At 53.8% G+C, this 20728-nt stretch overlaps 5 protein-coding genes and 1 pseudogene across 5 annotated transcripts; all 6 read left to right on the forward strand.

Annotated features, from left to right (window-relative positions):
• Positions 1–90: 90 nt before the first annotated feature.
• On the forward strand, positions 91–1789 carry LOC100831089 (BTB/POZ and MATH domain-containing protein 1). The gene has a single exon (XM_003579268.2). The coding sequence runs from the start codon at positions 419–421 to the stop codon at positions 1580–1582; it is 1164 nt and encodes a 387-aa protein (XP_003579316.1). The 5' UTR covers positions 91–418; the 3' UTR covers positions 1583–1789.
• Positions 1790–2057: 268 nt separating this feature from the next.
• LOC100831392 lies at positions 2058–3173 on the forward strand (annotated as a pseudogene).
• Positions 3174–10305: 7132 nt separating this feature from the next.
• LOC100831998 (BTB/POZ and MATH domain-containing protein 2) lies at positions 10306–12222 on the forward strand. Its single transcript, XM_003579271.2, has one exon. The coding sequence runs from the start codon at positions 11049–11051 to the stop codon at positions 12141–12143; it is 1095 nt and encodes a 364-aa protein (XP_003579319.1). The 5' UTR covers positions 10306–11048; the 3' UTR covers positions 12144–12222.
• A 923-nt stretch (positions 12223–13145) lies between these two features.
• On the forward strand, positions 13146–14325 carry LOC100832289 (BTB/POZ and MATH domain-containing protein 2). Its single transcript, XM_003579272.4, has one exon. The coding sequence runs from the start codon at positions 13146–13148 to the stop codon at positions 14244–14246; it is 1101 nt and encodes a 366-aa protein (XP_003579320.1). The 3' UTR covers positions 14247–14325.
• Positions 14326–15652: 1327 nt separating this feature from the next.
• LOC100832601 (BTB/POZ and MATH domain-containing protein 2) lies at positions 15653–17052 on the forward strand. Its single transcript, XM_010228973.2, has 2 exons — positions 15653–16954; positions 17045–17052. Exons 1-2 carry the CDS (start codon positions 15877–15879, stop codon positions 17050–17052), a joined length of 1086 nt encoding a protein of 361 aa, XP_010227275.1. The 5' UTR covers positions 15653–15876.
• Positions 17053–19136: 2084 nt separating this feature from the next.
• On the forward strand, positions 19137–20524 carry LOC100832913 (BTB/POZ and MATH domain-containing protein 2). Its single transcript, XM_003579274.2, has one exon. The coding sequence runs from the start codon at positions 19252–19254 to the stop codon at positions 20344–20346; it is 1095 nt and encodes a 364-aa protein (XP_003579322.1). The 5' UTR covers positions 19137–19251; the 3' UTR covers positions 20347–20524.
• Positions 20525–20728: the final 204 nt, after the last annotated feature.

The following is a 20728-nucleotide window of genomic DNA, read 5'->3' on the forward strand; positions in this document are numbered from 1 at the left end:
TATCTGACGCGGTATGTGACTTGCGATCTGGCTGATTTTGAGTTTTTGACCCAAATTAATGGGATCTATTTCCAAATTTGCAGTAGGAGCCGCTTTCCTGTGTGCATGTCAAGATCCTTCCTGAATTCTGAACACAAGCACTTTGGCATGAGAGAATAGGCCCGCCTCTCCTGCTTATCAGTAACCAGCTTATGGATCACTTGTCCCCAGCTGTTTCACGAATAGTTGACTGTCAAAATCCGAGTTAGGCAGAGCTAGTCCAAGTCCGAAACAACTTCCCTGTACATGTACGTCTGCAGCCGTATTCCGAATACACCTGGAACTCTTCCTGATCTATCTACATATATCAAAACCGACCCATACAAACTCCCCGATCAACTCGCAGTCGACCAGTCAATCAATCAAGATCAACTAAAGCATGTCGTCGGATCACACGTCGTCGAGGTGCGCGACGGAGCGCGTGACGGGGACGCACGACATGGTGGTGGCCAACTACTCGCTGCTCTCCGGCCACATGGGCGCCGGCGCCGCCGTCAGCTCCGCGCCCTTCACCGTCGGCGGCTACGAATGGGTCCTCAAGTTCTACCCGGACGGGGCCACGCTGGACGACACGGGCTGCGCTTCCGCGTACCTGTACCTGAACGCCAACCGCAACGCGCTGTCCGGCGCCCGCATCAAGGCCAGCTTCACGCTCAGCCTCCTCGTGGGCCAGGGCGGCGGCAAGCTTAAGGCCTCCTCCTGCTTCGTGGGCCGCCGCCGCAGGAAGAGCACGCGTGACTTCCTCGCCGGGCCGGGCTGGGGCTGGGGCGCCTCGGGCTTCGGCCACTTCTTCTGGAAGCCCCTGCTGCGGCTCTCCCGGTGTCTTCCAGAAGACTGCCTCACCATCCGGTGCGCCGTCACCGTTCTGAAGCCGCTCCCGGCGGAGGACACTTCGACGGCAGCAGCCACGGCGGTCCGGCTACTTCCTCCGGAGCTGCCGGGGCACCTCGAGCGCGCCCTCAAGGACGGGAACGGAGCCGACGTCACGTTCAAGGTCTGCGGCATGGCGTTCGGCGCGCACAGGTTCATGCTCGCGGCGCGGTCGCCGGTGTTCCGAGCCCAGCTCTTCGGCCCCATGGCGCACAAGGATGATACTACTACTGCTACTACCACTACGCGGCGCGTGATAGAGGTTGTCGACATGGAGCCGGCCATCTTCGGGATGATGCTTCACTACATCTACACGGACTCGCTGCCGGTGCCGGTGCCGGGGAAGAAGAAGGGCGAAGGCCAAGGCCATAGCGTGGCGGTGATGCAGCATCTGCTGGTCGCCGCGGACCGGTACGGGCTGGACAGGCTGAAGCTGATGTGCGAGGAGAAGCTGTGCGAGGGGGTGGACGTCAAGACCGTCGCGACCACGTTGGCGTTGGCGGACCAGCACGACTGCAAACGGCTCAAGGACGTCTGCCTGGCGTTTATGTCGCCGCCGAGAGTGCTGGAGGCTGTTTTGTCGACCGACGGGTACAAGCACCTCTTGGCGAGTTGCCAGTCCATGGTCTTAGAGGAGGGCCTTGGGCACAAAATACCGGTCCAGAAAAAGTAGAGCCCGACCAAGAAATAGAGGAGCAAACAAGCTCATGTAAATCTTGCAGCAGGAGTAGTAGCAGTGGTAGTAGTGGTGGTGGTGGTCATAGAGTGAGCATCGTGTGAGTTCAGTACTACTGCATGCAGCAGCCTTTCAGAAGGCCTCGTCATGATGTCCTCCACATCGAGTGATCAATGTTGATGCATGTGTGAACATGAAGCGAAAGCATTGGCGTTCAATCGATTCAACTTCATTTCATTTCTCCGTGTTTGCACAGCAGCACAGGGACGAGTTAAACGACGGTAAGCATTCCAAATTAATGCCTTGCTGACCGAGAAACTAAAACAGCGTCTGTTCGGGAAAAGAGAGAAACTTAAACGTCTTCCAGTTCCAAGTCCCTCGCGTCCTCTTCCCTCGATAAGAAAGATTCTATAAGTACGCATAAGCAGAGGAAGTTCTGTGTGCTATACGCTCGTTGCAATCTGTCGTTTCCATGGCCAGCAACTCCACCTCTGTAGTTAGCCATGGCCAGTCGCTGCCAAAAAACTCGTCAAGATGTGTCTCGGAGAGACGGAGAGCTTCACCGCGACCCACAATTTCCAGCTGACCAGCTACCGGCTGCTCGACGGCATGGGCGTTGGCAAGTACGTTAGCTCGGGCACATTTACGGCGGTTACAATTGGTGCATCAAATTCTATCCAGATGGGCGGTACAATGGCTGTGCTGGCTACGCGTCGGCCTATTTGGAGTGTCTCAGTCCCAGCCCAGCAGATGAGTTGAGGACAAAGTCCACGGTAAACATGCTGCATGAAGATGGTGAAATGCAAATCACCAACTTTTATGAAGCGGTTCATGTCTACTCTCCGGGAACGCCAAGTTTTTTGACGATCAGGGAACGTTAAGTTGGGGCTATCCCAAATTCGTTGAGAAATCAAAGATGGAAGATACGGCAGTGCTCAACAGTGATTCCTGGATTATACGGTGTGTTCTCACCGTGATAATAAAACATCGCACAGAGGTTAAGAGGAACCTAGTTGTGGTTCCACAGCCGAATCTACAAGGCCATCTTCGATAGATGTGGAAGGATGAACAAGGAGCAGATGTGACATTCAATGTGGGTGGCCAATTGTTCACTGCACACAGATGCTTGCTGGCTGCAAGATCTCCGGTTTTCAAAGCCGAACTATTTGGTCCAATGAAGGATAAGTCGACACAGCTCGTCAAGATTGATGGTATCGAGCCTCCAATCTTTGAGGCGCTTCTTCACTTTGTGTATACGGATTCCATCCATGATGATGAGCATAACAAAGAAGGCAGCACGGCAGAACTGCAGCACTTGCTAGTTGCTGCAGATCGATACGGACTGGACAGGTTGAGGATGCTATGTGAAAGCGAGTTGTGTGAGAGCATTGAAGTTGAGACGGTTGCAACGACATTGGTTTTAGCAGCGCAACACCATTGCAAAGATCTTCAAGAAGCTTGCCTTGAGTTTATGGCTCCACGTAATGTGCTAGGAGCTGTCATGGCGACCGATGGATTCAAGCATTTGGTGGAAACCTGTCCTTTGCTTATGAAGGAGATACTAGAGAAGGTGTCCCGCAATGAGTAATCCCTTTCAGTGGACAAACTATCATATGCTTAATTTTATTTGCAATGTTCAGTAATCTACTAGAGTTTAAGATGCATGTTTTCTGTGTATGTTGTGCGATGCATTTTTAATCTTATGATCTTTATTGCTTCAAGGTATAATTCCAAATGATTAACAGAGGTTTTTGGTTCTTTTTCAAAGACTGCTTGGTTCATTGTTTGCTACTTACTCCGTCCAACAAAAGATGTCTTAACTTTCACTAAATTTAAATGCATCTATACACTAAGTCATGTTTAGATATATCCAAATTTTGATAAACTTGAGACATTTTTGTTGGACGGAGGAACTAATAATTTCTGAGATGTATTTAAAGACAGGGCACCATTCCATAATCTTTAGTATTTTTTTTAAAGATTAAAATTACTTGGGAGTTACTCCCACGTAATGGCAATGGCAAAGAACGAAGGCCGGAACCATACTGTACGGCATCAAGGTTGGCTAGCTTGACATGATGCCACCAATCCCTAAAACGATGTGAGGTTGACACCCATGAGCATTAATGTTAAATAAATTGTAGTAAAGAATGAGGTCTTGTTGGAGGGGCGATCAAATATGAAACACACTAGAACTTCAGGAACGGTGATCAACGATGAATATCGCCAACTCCAGCGACCTTTGAACAGGCCATCTAAACGCCTAACGTCTATAGCACGAATGGAACCCCCGCTCCCACCCCCACCCCCGGCGACCACTAGGGCGCCGGCGGCCACCCCCACCACCATACCCAGCCCCCCCCCCCTCCACACAGATCTGCCCCCCGGGCCCTGACCCCTGCTCCTGGCCCTCGCCGAAGCGCCTCTCCTGGGCAGACGCCTGCGATGACGAGGAGAATGGGGAATTCGTCCCCGACTCCATTCCCCTGCCGGACTGCCTCCGGCCCCAGCCCCAGCCCCTCCCGATGCAGATTGTGCCTGGCTGCCCCAGGATCTACCTCCCACCACAGCGAAGATCCTCCGCAGTTACTCCCACGTCCTCCCCTGCCGACCTTGCACGGGATCCGGTCAGACCTGCTTTAATGGAGAACTGCCTGCCTCCCCCCTCTGTTGGATCCCCCCCCCCCCCGAGCAGACAACCGAGGCTCTTCAATGCAACACGCCCCCCTTCTTCCGGTGCCCCACCTGTAAGCCGCTGGGTCCTCCCTCCTCCACCGGCCGGGCGCCCGCCGGTTGGTCAGCCCCGCATTCGTTCGGACCTCGCACCCCGCGCGCATTCAAGTGGCATCGCGCCGCGCGCGCACTCAAGTGCCCCCCGTCGTCCTGTCCCGTCGGAGCAGAGGAGACAAGACGGTGCCTTCAAGGCGCTTGATGGCTGGCTGCCCGTTAGGAAGCCGCATTGGTGGTGCCGGGAGCAGAAGGGTGGGAACCAGCTGGCCGCCATCTCCAAGAAGGAGGACCGACGCGCTGCCCTTCTTAAGCGCATGCGTGGACGCTGCTTTCGCTGCCTCAGCACCCGCCACCTCGTCGCCTCCTGCAGAGAACCCCGCCGGTGCTGGAAGTGCCACCGCCTGGGGCACCTGGAGCACTCCTGCCGCGACCTGCCAGCCTCCCCGCCTCCCCCTCCTCCACGTCCGCGCTCTTCGTGCGTCTCCCCGCTCCGCTCCTACGCCGACGTGGTCATGGGGGGGGGGGGGGCGGCGACTTCATCGGACGGCCGGAAGAAGACCACTGCGTCATGGCGATCACGGATGAGATGATCACTGCCGAGCACTCCTTCAACTCCCACGCGGTCCTCGTCACCATTGGCATGGACTGGCCTCGGACGGAGCCGCGTCACGTCGCTGATGCGTTCTGCCGTGAATTTGGTATCCCCTTGGACGAGATTCGTGTTGCGCCGCACTTCCCCGAGGACTACTTCGTCAACCTCTCCGAACAAACTGTTTGCGAGGCGGCGGTGGACAAGGAGCAGTTCCACTCCCATGGCAGGGAGTTCCTCATCTTGCCATGGTCTGCGGAGCGCCACTCTGAGTGGACGGCCATGCCGTTCCATGTTCACCTCTGCGTGGAGAACTTGCCGGTCCATGCCTGGACGCGCGAGACGGCGGCCTACATCATAGGACGCAGGGAAAAGTTCCACTTCGTCAAAGATCAATCCCTCCGCCGGGAGAACACCTCTACTTTTAACTTCTCGGTATGGACGGCGAATCCGGCGGCCATCCCCAAGCTGAGCTGGTTCTCGCTGATGGAGAACAACGATGCAGCACGCTCAACTGCCCCTCCCTTCATGCCGGTTGTCATCCACGACGCCCCTGCCGCCGGCCTGCAGGGCAGACTCTCCCGCCTCATCGATGTGGTGGAAGATCTCACGGAGCTCACGCCGGCACGCGAAGCCGAACCAGCAAGACCGAGAGGCCGACAGGTGATCAAGGGCTATACTTGGAGCTTTGGCTCTCTCGACAGCGGCCGCCGTGACGATGCGCGTCGTCCCCCTCCTCCCGAGACCTACTCCTGCCAGGAAGGCCGCCACAGCTCCCACCGCGATGACCGCGACCACGATGATGAACGGGACGGTCACCGCGACCGCTCCGGCCGCCGAAAGGAGACGCTTCCCTCGATCAAGGCCAGACCGGCGCCTTACCCCCAACGCCGGGGCGTCCCTGCCCACGCTTCCTTGCACGCTGGAGGCCGTCGCCACGCGGCCTCGGTTGGCCCGGTTCATCACCAGGGAGGGGCGAGCTCCCTCCTGTGCCTGCCTACTCGCCGCGCTTCCTCGACTTCTGCCCCGGTCCGCGGTGGTTGCCGCCCCTGCCTCCGGCCAAGCAGCCCCTCGCCGCCACCTCCTCCCCCCAGGTCACGCGATGACGACGGGGATGTTGACTTGGCTCTCGATGCCCTCTCCATCCATGACACTCCTGCACCACCGGCTTCACCAAGAGCGTCTCCCATGTAGCAGGACCCATCGCTGCCATTCACTGACCTCGACGACTGCATCACGCCAGAACCCCAGACGCCTTCTTCCTTCGACAGCTTCGTCGCCAGCATTACCAAGGAACTGCCGCCGGCCATCCTCGACCTCGCGCCTCCCCCGAGCCCTCCAGTGCAGACTGCCGTGGCGGACTCCGTCCCTTTTGTCCGACGCAGCGCAAGGCTTGCGGGACGCCCCCCTGGTCTTTCTTCGACTCTCTCGGCCCAGGCCTTGCTCGCCCGCCGCTTGGGCTCGCTACTGCCCTCGGCTCCTTTCGACGGCACGGCACAAGCGGCCTACATCAAGCTCTTTGACGGGCCACTCTCAGACGACGCGGTGGCGGCCATCGACGGCTTGGTGAAGGAAGCCAAGAAGGCCAAGAAGCCCCCTGCCGTCCTTGGTGCTGGGCGGGGACGTGGACACGGCCCGGGGCACGGCGTAGATCGTGGCCGCGGCATCCCTGCGGTTTAAATGACGTCGTCTCCCCATGCAGAAGATGAAGACGAAGACCCCTGGATGCATCACATGCTGTCGTCGATGCTGCTACGCTGTAGCTTTTTTAGGTTGTGCCGTATGCTTGTTTGTCCTCTGTCGCCGACTCCTCCCAGAACTGCAACTAAGAAGTGTCTCTTGTCTCCGCCATGACTTCTCCTCCCCTTCCTGTGACGATGTGCGATGAGATTCGTTTCTTGTGCTGGAATGTGCGCGGCCTCAATAATCCTGCCCGCTGTGCGGCGGTCCGGGCCATGGTGCAGGACTCACGCGCCACTGTTGTCTGCTTGCAGGAGACGAAACTCCAACAGGTCTCAGCCCAGGACATCGCGGGCCTCCTCGGGCCTGACTTCGCCGACAACTTCAGTTTCCTCCCGGCCAACGGTTCCAGAGGTGGAATCATCCTTGCGGCCTCTAATCGCTTCTTCTGCCTCTACAACTTCTCCCTCACCCCGAACACGATCTCCGCCACCATTTCCTGGAGCGCGGATGGCACTTGCTGGCGTCTCACCGGTGTTTACGGCCCCCAAGGCGAGGCACAGAAGACGGAGTTCATCAGGGAGTTGCGCGAACTGGCATCGTCGCAGGGACAAAATTGGCTTGTTCTTGGTGACTTCAACCTCATCTACCGTGCGGCCGATAAAAATAACAACCTTCTCAACCGACGCCTCATGGACAGATTCAAGCACGCCCTCAACCGCCTCTCTCTCCGCAAACTCTGCCTCTCGGGCAGACGCTTCACTTGGTCGAACGAGCAGGAAAACCCAACTCTCACGCGCATCGACCGTTTCTTCTGCACCCGCGGCTGGGATCTCTTGTTTCACTCGGCCACTCTTCACGCTCTCGCGGCGGCAGTCTCCGACCACACCCCTCTCCTGCTTCGGGGCTCCACTGCCTTCCCCCGGGCCTCTTGCTTCCGCTTTGAGGCCTTCTGGGCCACGATGGAGGGCTACACCGAGGTGGTTCAGGCGGCTTGGACCCTCCCGGTTGCCTCCCATGATATGATCCGGCGTTTTCACGTCAAGCTCGCTCGCACCGCCAAAGCCCTTTCTTCCTGGCACAAGGCCACGTTCGGATCGGTGAACATGCAGATGGTTGTCGCGACGGAAATCATTGGTAGGCTTGATATCGCCCAAGAATCACGGGCGCTCTCCCCCGCCGAGCGCAACCTCCATGCTTCCATGAAGCACAAGTTCGCTGGTCTGGCCGCCATCGCTAAATCCCGTGCCTGACAACGCGCCCGCGTCGCGAACATCAAGCTTGGAGACACCAACTCCAAGTTCTTTCACATCTGCGCCAATGGCCGACGACGGAAAAATTTCATCCAATCCCTCACCTCCCCCAATGGGATTGCGGTTTCCCACGCTGAAAAAGAGAAGGTGATTTCCGATCACTTCATCTCCACTCTCGGGACTGCCCCTCCGCGCTCCGTCGGCTTGAATTGGGAGGCGCTCTGCTACGCTCCACACGACCTCAGGAGCTTGGAGGCTTCCTTCTTCCTTGAAGAACTCCGCGACGCCGTTTTTGATCTCCCCCCTGACAAAGCCCTGGGCCCTGATGGCTTCATTGGCATCTTATTCCGTGCATCCTGGGGGATCATTCACGCAGATCTTCTCCGGGCCATCACGGCAATGGCGGACTCAGGAGGGCACATCTCCGGTCTCATCAACACCGCCAACGTCGTCCTCATCCTGAAGAAAGGTGACGCCTCTGCTGTCCTCGATTACAGACCAATCAGCCTCATTCACAGCTTGGCAAAAATCTTCTCCAAGTTGATGTCCCTCCGGCTTGCCCCCCGCCTCCCCGAGATTGTTTCCACTAATCAGTCGGCTTTCATCAAAAAGAGATGTATTCAGGACAACTTCGTCTTGGTCCAAGGCATCATCCGCGACATGCATAGGAGGAAGGAGGCTGGCGTTTTTCTCAAGCTCGATATCTCCAAGGCGTTCGACACTATCTCTTGGCCTTTCCTCCTCGAGGTCCTCACTGTTCTTGGCTTTGGGGTTCGTTGGAGGCAATGGGTGAGCATGCTCTTCGCTTCGGCTTCCTCCAAGACCCTCCTCAATGGCGTACCGGGCCCCATTATCCGTCACGCTCGGGGCCTTTGGCAAGGAGATCCGCTCTCGCCGATGCTTTTCATCCTCGCAATTGACCCGCTGCATCACATCCTTCGTTGTGCCGCTGATCGGGAGATTCTGCGGCCTTTCCGCAACTCCAATGTTCGGGTCCGCGTCTCCCTCTACGCGGACGATGCGGGCATCTTCTCGAGCCCCCACCCTGATGATCTCGCGCTCATCAACCGGCTTCTCACGGTCTTCGGTGACGCTTCTGGCCTGCGCACCAACCTCGGCAAGTCCGAGCTCCTCCCCGTCGGCTGCTCGGAGGCGCAGATTGCCGCTGCACTTGCTGTCTTCCCTGCACGACGCGGCACCTTTCCCTGCACCTACCCGGGCCTTCCCTTAAGCCCCACGCGTCTCAAAGGGGTGGCGTTCCAGCCGCTCATCGACAAGGTTGGTGCCAAGTTTGCGAGTTGGAAGGCCGCCCTCTTCACCAAGGCTGGGCGTGTGACTCTCGCTCATGGTGTCCTCGCGCCCATGGTCACCTAACACCTGACCACTTTCAAGATTCCGGTGGGCATCCTAAAAAGGATCAACAAACTCATCCGCTCGTTCATATGGATGCGCCGCCGTCTGCCTAACCAGGAACCCTCCTCGCTTCCCCTTGTTAATTGGAGCACTGTGTGTCGCCCACGGGCTCTGGGCGGACTCGGCGCCTCGGACCTGGAGCGCTTTGGCAGGGCGCTTAGATTACGGTGGCTTTGGTTCTCCTGGACTGAACCGGACAGACCCTGGCTTGGCCTCCCTCTGCCCTGCAGTCCTGAGGACCGGGCCCTCTTCCGCGCTTCCACCAAGATCCATCTTGGCAATGGGGCGAAATGCCTCTTCTGGCACGACGCTTGGCTGCCCGATGGCAGGTTGGCGAGCGAACGCTGGCCTTCTTTGTTTGCCATTGCCTCGCGCAAAAATCGCACGGTCCAGAAGGAGCTCTCCCATGGCTTTTGGATCTGCTCCCTCCTCCTCATCCAGACCCACGCCCAGCTGACGGAATTCATTGAGCTATGGGGATGCGTCCAGGGGATCACCATGTCCAACGAGGATGACTCCATCTCTTGGCGTTTGACCGCTTCCGGGAACTACTCCGCCGCCTCTGCCTACCGTGCCCAATTCCTTGGATCTTCCCCGCCCTTCGAAACCAGCAAGGTTTGGCGGGCGGACACCGAACCTAAATGCAAATTCTTCGCCTGGACGCTCGCTCATGGGAAGATTCTTACGGCGGACAACCTCGCCCTTCGTGGCTGGACCCACAACCCGATCTGTCAGCTATGTAGGACACACCCGGAGACTGTGTCACATCTTTGCAAGGATTGCTGCTACACGCAGCAAGTTTGGGAGCTTATTCGATCCTGGAGCCATGACAACACCCTGCCCCGCGGGTGGCCACGGCAGACTCTTCACTCGCGGCTCTCCACGGGTTCTGGGATAACACCCTACACGGCCGTCCGAAGAAGGACAAGCGGGCGACTAGCGGGCGCCTTATCTACTGTTGGTGGGGCATCTGGAAAGAAAGAAACAGAAGAATCTTCCGTTCTACGGCTCTCCCGGCTTTGGAGGTTGCCTTCCTCGTTTAGGAAGATATCACTAGTCGTGCTAGAGTGTGTTCTTTCGATACGGGAGATTAGGCGTTAGCGCCCCCTTTTTTCCTTTTTTACCTTCTCCCCCCTCTTTTCTTTCCCGGATGTCTCCTTGACACCCCTTGTACAGTTTCTTTCTTCTAATCGAATGACAGAGATCGACCGTCCAGTTCTTAAAAAAAAAAAAAAGCCATCTGCGTACTGCGTCGACGAGTCGACGAACACAGCAAAGGCAGGCCGCCCTTCTCCGTCGCCGCCTCCTAGTCCCTCCGCCGCCTCGCCTTCCATGATTCCATCTCTCCCCGCTGCCGCCTTCCTCCGCCTCTCTCCATTGTAGCCTTGCCCGCCGCAGATCGTCCTTGCACCTCTCCCCACCGCCGCCTCCCGCCGCCGCCGCCTGTTTCCTTCCCCGGCGACAAGCTTCTAAAATCCCACGCAAGATTGACCCATCCCTCCCTCCCTCCCTCTCCCACGCAACAGAAATCCAGCGCAAGAGACCTTCTCCGCCGATACTTCCTTGTTTGGTACCGTTTGGACGGAGGAAGCGACTCCGCGGAGATCCTCTGGGCGAGCTTGCTGGCTTGCTGCTGCTCCTCCAAATCGGTTCGTGTTATCTGTGGATTGCTTTGTGGACCTTGTGCTCGTCGGAGTTTGGTGTTGGATGGTTTGAGAACCTGTGTAGGTTCGTCGGGGAGCCCACGAATTCTGTGTGCTCTGCAAGCCGGCAACGCCTGTTGCAATCTTTCTTCGCCATGGCCAACAAATCCACCTCTGTAGTTACCGATGGCCAGTGCCAATCTGAAACGTCCTCGAGCTGCTTCACAGAGAGCTTCACCACGACCCACAATTTCGAGGTCACAGGTTACTCGTTGCTCGACGGCATAGGCGTCGGGAAGTCCGTATCCTCGAGCACATTCAGCGTCGGTGGCCACGACTGGAATATCAGGTTCTACCCGGACGGAAATAGTAAGATCTCCGCCGACTCCACGTCAGTGTTTTTGTATCATCTCGGCCCAGCAAAAGATGTGAGAACAAAGTTCACGTTAAACATGTCGTATAAAGAAGGGAAAGAAGTAGCGAACTTCGGCGCGCTCGAGCATACCTTTTCGCCGGAAAGTGATAACTGGGGCTATCCTGATTTCGTCAAGAAAGTGAAGTTAAAACCATCGCCGGACATCAACAGTGGCTGCTTGATGATAAGGTGCGTTCTCATTGTCATTGTCATCAGAGAACCTCACAAGAGGGTTCGTTTGGAGGCTCCGGACTCGAATCTGAAAGACCATCTCCGACAGATGTGGAAGGATGGACAGGGAGCGGACGTGACATTCAGTGTGGGCGGCCAAATGTTCAATGCCCACAGATGCTTGTTGGCAGCACGCTCTCCGGTTTTCAAGGCTGAGCTCTTCGGTCCGATGAAGGAGAAGGAATTACAATGCATCCAAATCGATGACATCGAGCCAGCAATCTTCGAGGCGCTTCTTCACTTTGTGTACACGGACTCCATGCCAGACGATGAGCGCTCCAAAGAAGACATGACGTCAAAATTGCAGCATTTGCTAGTTGTTGCGGATCGGTACGGGCTTGACAAGTTAAGGGTGCTATGTGAAAGCAAGTTGTGTGAGAACATGGAAGTGGAGACGGTTGCAACAACGTTGGTTTTAGCAGAGCAACATCATTGCAAGGATCTCCAAGAAGCTTGCCTTGAGTTTATGGCTCCACTGAATGTGCTACGAGCTGTCATGGCTACCGATAGATTCAAGCATTTGCTGGCAAGCTGTCCTTTGGTTATGAAGGACATACTGGATAAGGTGTGCCTTAGTGAGGAGTCACTTTCAGATGACAAATGATCACATTCCTAATTAATTATATGGACTTTAATTATCTTTGTAATGCTCCGTTATCTACAGTTCAATAGGCATGTTTTCGATCCCGTGGTATTATACTGCATTGTGTATGCTGTGTGATGCATTTTTATCGTATGATCTTTCCTGCTATCTGTTTTGCTGTCTCGCGGAGGCAGGGTGGTTGGTGATCGATCCGAAGTTGTAGGCGATGATAGTTGCTAGTTTACTTGTTGTTTGTCTTTACTTTCCCTTGTTTTGAATCCTGTGAACATGGTTCTCTGTTTTGATTAATGGAGTATGGCCGCCTTCAAGCAGAGGAGTGGGAAAAAAAAGATGTTTACTGCTTCATTCATGGCGTAATTCCAAATGATCAACATAGATGTTTCTTGTTTTTCTAAGGAGTGCTTGGTTTATTAATTTATTATACTACTAACATAACCTACGGATGTCCCCAATCTCCATACAACCCTACAGTACAGCTCACAGCTAGTGGTAGTCTAAAGCAATCGGTCATTCGAACTGTCGAATTATACATTTATACGTCATGTCTGTGCAGCAATGAGACATGGACTTATTCAGTCTCTGATGGTGAACGACCTCGCGGTGAGTGAAAGAAAAGGAACAGGAAAAAAAATACTCTATGACGAAGTGTTGTTCTCCAGTCCTTATAGTAGTATAAAGTTAAGATCCTCGGTAGCTCCGTGGAGGCCGCTGGGAATCGTACATGGCCAGGCACAATTACAAGAGATCGATCGTGTCTTGCACCCAGAGTTAGAAGCAATCCAAACCTGACACGGCTACAACAGATTACACCAGATTACATGGGTCCGACACGGCTACAACAGATTAAACCAGATTACTACATAACACCAGGTTCCAAATCACTATACCCAGATCGTGTCTTCACCCCGAAAAATCCGAGCAAGTTACAACAGATTTCGTACTTCTGTCGTTTGCTGTCTGCAAGCCTGGATCAAACGCCCGTAGCAATCTTTGTTTATCGCCATGGGCAACAGCTCCACCTCCGCAGCTAACCACGGCCAGCCGTCCCTGCCCAAGACCTCGTCAAGATGCGTCCCGGAGAGCTTCACGGGGGCACACGATTTCGAGCTGACGAATTACCCACTGCTCGACGACGGCGTCGGCGTCGGCAAGTTCGTGAGCTCGAGCACGTTCAGCGTCGGCGGCTACGATTGGGCCATCAGGTTCTACCCAAACGGTTGGAAGGAAGGTTTCTGTGCCGGTAATGTTTCAGCTTACATATACTGTGTCGATCTAGCGGAGGGTGCGAGTGTGACAACAAAGTTCACCTTGAATATGTTGGAGAAAGAGGGTAAAGCAAAGGTAACCAACTACGGCAGGACAGGAGAGCACACCTTTTCTTTGCCAATCAATATGTGCGGTTATGGCAACTTCGCCGAGAAATCCAAGTTGGAGTCATTGTCACGAACGGCCAATAATGGGAACTTCATTATAAGGTGTGTTCTCACCGTGATAAAAGAACCCCGCACCGAGAGGAGCGACCTGATTGTCTTGGTTCCCCAGACGAATCTGGCAGGCCATCTCGGACGGATGTGGAAGGATGAACAAGGAGCAGATGTGACATTCAGCGTTGGGGGCCAATTGTTCAGTGCCCACAGGTTCTTGCTGGCTGCAAGATCTCCCGTTTTCAAGGCTGAACTCTTTGGTCCAATGAAGGAGAAGTCAGCACAGCTCATCAAGATCGATGACATCGAGCCTCCAATCTTTGAGGCGCTCCTTCACTTTGTGTACACAGATTCCATGCCAGATGATGAGCATTGCAAAGAAGGCAGAACTGAAAAACTCCAGCACTTGCTAGTTGCCGCCGATCGATACGGACTGGACAGGTTGAAGGTGCTTTGTGAAAGCGAGCTATCTAAGAGCATTGACGCGAAGACTGTCGCGACAACATTGGTTTTAGCAGAGCAACACCATTGTAAGGTTCTTAAAGAAGCTTGCCTTGAGTTTATGGTTCCACCGAATGTGCTACGAGCTGTCATGGCAACTGATGGGTTCAGGCACTTGCTAGCAAGCTGTCCTTTGGTCACGATGGAGATACTGGACAAGATGTGCCGTAGTGAGTAGTCCCTTTGAGAGGTTAAACAATCACATGCTTAATTTATTATGATGCTTAATTAATTACATGTACTTTGTACTTTAATTATCTTCGCATTGTTAAGTTATCTACAGTTCAGTACACATTTTTCCTGTGCTATAATCTTGGATTGTATATGCTGTCAGCGCATTTTTATGGTATGATCAAGGTGTCGTTCCAAATTATTAACATATAAGTTTCTTGGTTTTTTCCTAAACAATGCTTGTTTCATAAATTCCTAATAAATTTTAGAATCTAAGATGTATTTAAAGGCTATGTCACTATTTCATTCATCAGTTTCATGAATTCCTAATAATTTATAGAGTCTAAGATGTATTTCAATGCTGTGTCACTATTCCATTCTCCAGTTTTTCAAAAGATTAAACTTACTTGGGAGTGAGTAGCAATTGCAAAAAATGAAAGAGCCATACACTAAGGTGTCAAGGGCGGCTAGCTCGACACCCTGCCACCTACCACTGCAACGACGTGACTAGGATTTTCCTGCAAGCCGCTGCAACCTCCTCCGAGAAGGTAAATTCTCGCTTCTGCTAGTCCTTGACTTTGTCGCCGACGGCCTGTCCCTGCAGGTCCTTCCCGTCTGAACTCTGAAGCAAGACATTTCCCCTGATTGCTCTTTTCCGTTGGTTACACCTAGAACCAAAAGGTAGCAGGCTGCAGACCTTCTTCCCGTATGAGATCCATCCATTTCAGAAGGAAAAAAAAAATAGGAGCAAGAAGGAAAACGGTAGTCTGGAGCTGATTTGAGTCCCAAACATATTTTTTAGGTGAAATGGACCTGAGGTAGAGCGTAGTTTAGAGGTGAAGTGAAGTTTAGATGGAGTGGAGCCCTCCCAAACAGACCCTACATGAGGTCGATACCGTGGCCCATGGGCCTTGGCAGCGACTCATTCCTCCTCAAAAACATTGTGTCGGCACCATGAGCATCGTGTCTGTTGTTAATTACCACAAGAGTCATGTTCAGCTTTATTTTTGAAAGAAACACTTGAATTTAGTTGAAAAATTAAATTGTAAAAAAGTCAGATTTTGCGGAGGTATTGGAGGCGATCAAAGACGACACCAACTATAGAGCCTCAGGAGCGGTGATCATCGATTAATGTCCTTAACTTCTCGCGACCTTCAGTGAGGCGGTCTGCATATATTTTTCTCGGCAGGTTATGCAGGTGAAAGTTCAGAATTTTGGTTACTGACAACTAGCACATGTAGATGTAGCCCGTATGCATGCAGCATCTATATGATGTCTCCAATCTCCATACAACCTATACATGCTAGATGTAGCTCAGAGCTAGTGGCAGTCTAAATCTGTCACTGGATATTGGTATGATCGAATTATACAAAACGCCGGGTACAGATTACAATTTACAAGAGATCGTGTACGTCTTGGACTCCGAGTTAGAGTCAATCACTCAAATCCAAACACGACAAGATCGCAACCGATTAATACACGGGCCTTATTAACACCAGGTTCGATCCAATACGTGCTTAATTGCGGCCGTGCTGTTCTTTTCCCTCGACAAGAAAATCTCTATCCCTAGGCGCATAAGCAGAGGAAGTTCTATTTGCTCTCTGCACTGCAATCCAAGCCTGCAATATTTCTTCGCCATGGCCAGCAACGCCAACTCTGCAGTTAACCCTGCAGGCCCCAAAACCTCGTCGAGATGCGTCACGGAGAGCTCTACCGGGACACATGATTTCGAGTTGCCCAACTACCGGCTGCTGGACGGCATGGGGGTCGGCAACTACGTCAGCTCGGCCACATTTGGTATCGGCGGCTACAACTGGGCCATCATATTCTATCCAGATGGAGGGAACAATGATTGTGCAGGATATGCTTCGGCCCATATAAAGTGTCTCAACCCAACAGATGAGGTGAGGACAAAGTCCACGATAAACATGCTGCATCAAGATGGTGAAAAGCAAGTGCAACTAACCGACTGTGACGAAGGGGCAGGGGATGTCTACTCTCCGGCAAAGCTACGTTGGGGCTATACCAAATTCGTCGAGAAATCGAAGATGAAATCCGTGACACAGTCCGGGAGTGGCTCTTTGATCATACGGTGCGTTCTCACCGTGATAGTAAAACATAGCACGGAGGTTACGAGGAAGACGAACCTTGTTGTGGTTCCAGGGCCGGATCTGCAAGGCCATCTTCGACAGATGTGGAAGGATGAACAAGGAGCAGATGTGACATTCAGTGTGGGTGGCCAATTGTTCAGTGCCCACAGATGCTTGCTGGCTGCAAGATCTCCGGTTTTCAAGGCAGAACTGTTTGGTCCAATGAAGGAGAAGTCGATACAGCCCGTCAAGATCGATGACATCGAGCCTCTGGTTTTTGAGGCACTTCTTCACTTTGTGTACACAGATTCCATGCAAGATGATGAGCATAACAAAGAAAGCAGCACGGCAGAATTACAACACTTGCTAGTTGCTGCGGATCGATACGGACTGGACAGGTTGCGGGTGCTTTGTGAAAGCAAGCTATGTGAGGGCATTGACGTGAAGACTGTCGCGACAACATTGGCTTTAGCCGAGCGACACCATTACAAGGATCTTAAAGAAGCTTGCCTTGAGTTTATGGTTCCACGGAATGTGCTACGAGCTGTCATGGCGACTGATGGATTCAAGCACTTGCTGGCAAGCTGTCCTTGGGTCATGATAGAGATACTGGACAAGACGTGCCGTAGTGTGAGTAGTCCCTTTGAGAGCACAAACGATCACATGCTTAATTATATTGACTTTAATTATCGTTGCAATGTTCTGTTATCTACAGTTCATTAGGCATGTTTTCCCGTGGCATAATCCTGCGTTGTATGTGTGTGTTGTGCGATGCATTTTTATGGCATGATCTTTATTGCTTCACGGTGTCATTCCAAATTATTACCTAGACAAATGTAGAAGCTTGGGTTATGAGTAACCATATCGTGTCACGGCGTACCTGCTCCGCAAACGTAAATCGCAGGAGTAGCGGTTGTCCACACTCTAGAACCGCCAAAATGATCATCCGCGTCGGTACAAGAACTAATGAGATGCCAAATTTTGTTACACCTCCTGTTTTTTTTAGATGCAACGGTCGATCCCCGTGATTCGATTAGAATAATAGAATTGGTCCTGTTTATGAGGAAAACCGGGCCCAAAAACCGATACAAATGCACAGATTATTCAAGGAAAGCCGTACGAAAAACCCTGACAAAGTGCATACACAGGAACCGAATAAACAAGCCCCTACCGCAAAGACGAAGACCTCGTCCGCTCCAACGACGCCGAACAGGGAACGGCTCCTTGTGCCAGAGAAGGTAGGCAGAGCGGGGCTTCTTCGACGACCGGAGACAGAAGATGTTGTCGCGACGGGAGCGGCTCACGTGTCAGCAAGCCCGTGTAGCACGAAGTCACCCTCCCTGGCCAGGACTCAAACCAAGCCCACCGCAGTGAGCAAACTCCACCGCCAAACGAGGTCTCCAAAGGCAACGCCTCCAAGGAGGATACGGCATCCTAGGACGTCGCCGTTACCCGACCCGGGTACCGAGTCAGAGCTTTCGCTCGGAGGCACCTCGCTTGCAAAGGATGGTATGTGGCGAAGCTGCACAACAACGCCTTCAAGAAGGAAATCGACGTCCATGGATGCCGTCGTCGCCGATGCAGAGTTTTCACCCGCAGCCGCCACACCCACTGCGGAAAGGAGCGGACAGAGGTCCTAACCAGGGGCCACCGTACCATTGCGAGCGCCGGCGAAGCTCGCCGAACACCACATGCCAAAACCACCACGGGCACCGGCCGGGCGCCGCACCCGCCCCACGCACCGGATCTGGCCACGCCAACCCCAGGAGCCGGCATGGCCGTGGCCCGCCAGGCCCAGAACAGGCCCGCAACACCGAGGACGCCGCCAAGCGCCAACTCCTCGGATCCGGCGCCTCCATCCCCTGATCTGGCCACGCGAGCCACGGATCCGGCGCCGCCAACCCGGAGCCACGACGCCCCGGCGGCCTCCACTAGCGCCGCCACGCGCCGGCTCGCACCAAGCCCGGCTCCGCTCGCCGCTGGAGAGGAACGAGCCACGCATCCGCTTTCCAGGGCCGCCGCCCTGGCGTCCACGCTCCCTGCCGGCCAGGACCGACACCACCGCCGCAGGATGCAGGAACTGAAACATCCCCGCCGCCCCCGTCACTGACCAGCGCACAGCTTCGCCAGCGTCGGCCTCGGGAGGCGGCGAGGGGAGAGGGGATGGGGAGGGGCGCTAGGGAGCAGGCGCTGCTGGGGGAGAGGAAGGGGGGGGGGGAGCGGTGGCGGCTTCGATTGCGGCAGCGGCGCTCTAGGGTTAGGAGAGGGAGGAGAGCGCTCCCTACACCTCCTGTATTTGACAAAAATGATGTGTATGTTCCTTTTTTTTTCAAAGGGTATTCTTCAGTTTTCATTCAGTTTTTTGCCGTCAGGTACGGATTGGGGCTGTGCCGCTGTGCACCGTTCCATTTTTCAGTTTATTCAGATTTTTGCCGTCAGGTACAGATCGGGGCGATGCACCGTTTCATTCTTCAGTTTATTCAGATTGTTGCCGTCAGGTACAGATAGGTAGCTGTGCATCGTTCCATTCTTCAGTTTATTCAGACTTTGCTGTTTGATTGTATGTTTGTTATAATGTGAACATCTGTCCAGGTATTGCTGCAGTCAGTACAAGTGTGTAAAATTTACTCGAACATACAAATAGAATTTTTTTTTTTGAGCGAAAACATACAAATAGATATATTTCTTGGCTACACAAACACGGACATCGATGCGTGTTTATTTAGATCTTCTGGGTGAGGTTTGGAAGATTTTTTGCACGAGCTTTTTATTTTGGCAAATGGCCTACGGCCCGTGCTAGAGGGGCTATAGCATGGGTCCAGCCCAAAAGAAGTACGCAGAATATGTGCTGTTTTTTAGCCCAGACGACTTGTTCTAACAAACTCAGAATATGTGCCCAACTACCAGGCGCTGCCGGGCGGCATGGGCGTGGGGTGGTTCGCGCGGTCCAGCACCTTCCGCGCCGGCGGCCACCGCTGGCACATCCAGCTCTACCCGGACGGCTGCAGCAAGCACTGCGCCGGCAGCACCTCCGCCTTCCTCGTCTGCGTCCTCGGCCTCGGCGAACGACACGCGCCGGAAGTGCGCACAAGGTTCTCCCTGAACGTCCTGCCGCAGAAAGAACAAGAACAAGAAGGGCGCCCGGAAGCGAGGAGCGATAAACTGACCGACTTCCCCGTGAAAGACGGCATCTTTTCCCCGACCGCGGACAACAAGGAGTTCGATTACGGCTACCCCGTCTTCTTCCACAACTCCAAGCTGGTGCCGTCCAAGCACCTCGACGACGACGGCTGCCTGACGGTGCGCTGCGTGCTCACCGTCGTCAAGAACAAGAAGACGACTCGCGTCAGGGTCAAGAAGAGCGCCGTCGTGGCTCCTCCCCCGAAGCCGGATCTCCAGGAGCAGCTTGCACGGATGCTGAAGGACGGGGAAGGAGCAGATGTTACTTTCAGCGTGGGTGGCCGGCTGTTCCCTGCACACAAATGCTTGCTGGCAGCACGGTCTCCGGTTTTCAGGGCGAAGCTGTTCGGCCCGACGAAAGAGGATTCTTCGACGCGTTGCGTCCAGATCGATGACGTCGAGCCGGCGATCTTCGAGGCGCTTCTTCACTTCTTGTACACGGATTGCATGACTGAGGAGTACAAGGAAGGGGAGACTGAGAATTTGCAGCATTTGCTGGTCGCCGCGGACCGGTTTGGAGTGGACAGGCTGCGGGTGCTGTGCGAAGGCAGGCTGTGTAATAGCATCAACAAGAGGAGTGTCGCGACTACGCTGGTTCTTGCGGAGCAGCATGGCTGCAAGGCTCTTAGGAAAGCTTGCATCAAGTTTATGGCCCGATCACGGGCGACGCTGAGAGCTGTCAGCGAGACCGAGGGGTACAGCCATCTCGTTGCGAGCTGTCCTAATCTCGTGCTGGAGATTCTTTCGGTGGTAGGTAAATTGCCCGTCAGCGAGACGGCTGTGGTGATTAAGCCAGCCTCGAGATCTGTCGACGCATTCTCGCGGAGGTTGCGGTAGGAGTAGCCGAATAGGATGTACGCGTGTAACTTAAAAAATATGAGTGGTATGTGCGTATTTATGAGCGACTGTGTTTGTATTGGGTTTCTAATAAAATAAATTGGATCATGTGTGGTTATTTGTGTTAGCATGGATCAATGATTTGTTTTATGAATAAACTCGTGCGATTATCCAAATTTCATTATTTTATGTTATGTAAATATAATTTATTTACCTTTCATGAATACAAGTACTCGCTCCGTCCGTATATACGAGACGTCTTTTTCAAATCCCCCTGACCGTCTATACGAGGCGCACTTGATTTCATCCGGTCGATGGATCAGTGCAGCAGCTGAAATCATTAAAATAACAACAGCCCAAGTGGGTAATACTGCATGCTATA

This window comes from Brachypodium distachyon, chromosome 5 (assembly GCF_000005505.3).
Source record: "Brachypodium distachyon strain Bd21 chromosome 5, Brachypodium_distachyon_v3.0, whole genome shotgun sequence".
NCBI classification, from domain to species: domain Eukaryota; kingdom Viridiplantae; phylum Streptophyta; class Magnoliopsida; order Poales; family Poaceae; genus Brachypodium; species Brachypodium distachyon.

Coding starts and splice junctions, on each gene's coding strand:
- LOC100832913 (XM_003579274.2), top strand. CDS start 19,252: ATGGGCGTGGGGTGGTTCGCGCGGTCCAGCACCTTCCGCGCCGGCGGC.
- LOC100832601 (XM_010228973.2), top strand. CDS start 15,877: ATGGCCAGCAACGCCAACTCTGCAGTTAACCCTGCAGGCCCCAAAACC.
- LOC100831998 (XM_003579271.2), top strand. CDS start 11,049: ATGGCCAACAAATCCACCTCTGTAGTTACCGATGGCCAGTGCCAATCT.
- LOC100832289 (XM_003579272.4), top strand. CDS start 13,146: ATGGGCAACAGCTCCACCTCCGCAGCTAACCACGGCCAGCCGTCCCTG.
- LOC100831089 (XM_003579268.2), top strand. CDS start 419: ATGTCGTCGGATCACACGTCGTCGAGGTGCGCGACGGAGCGCGTGACG.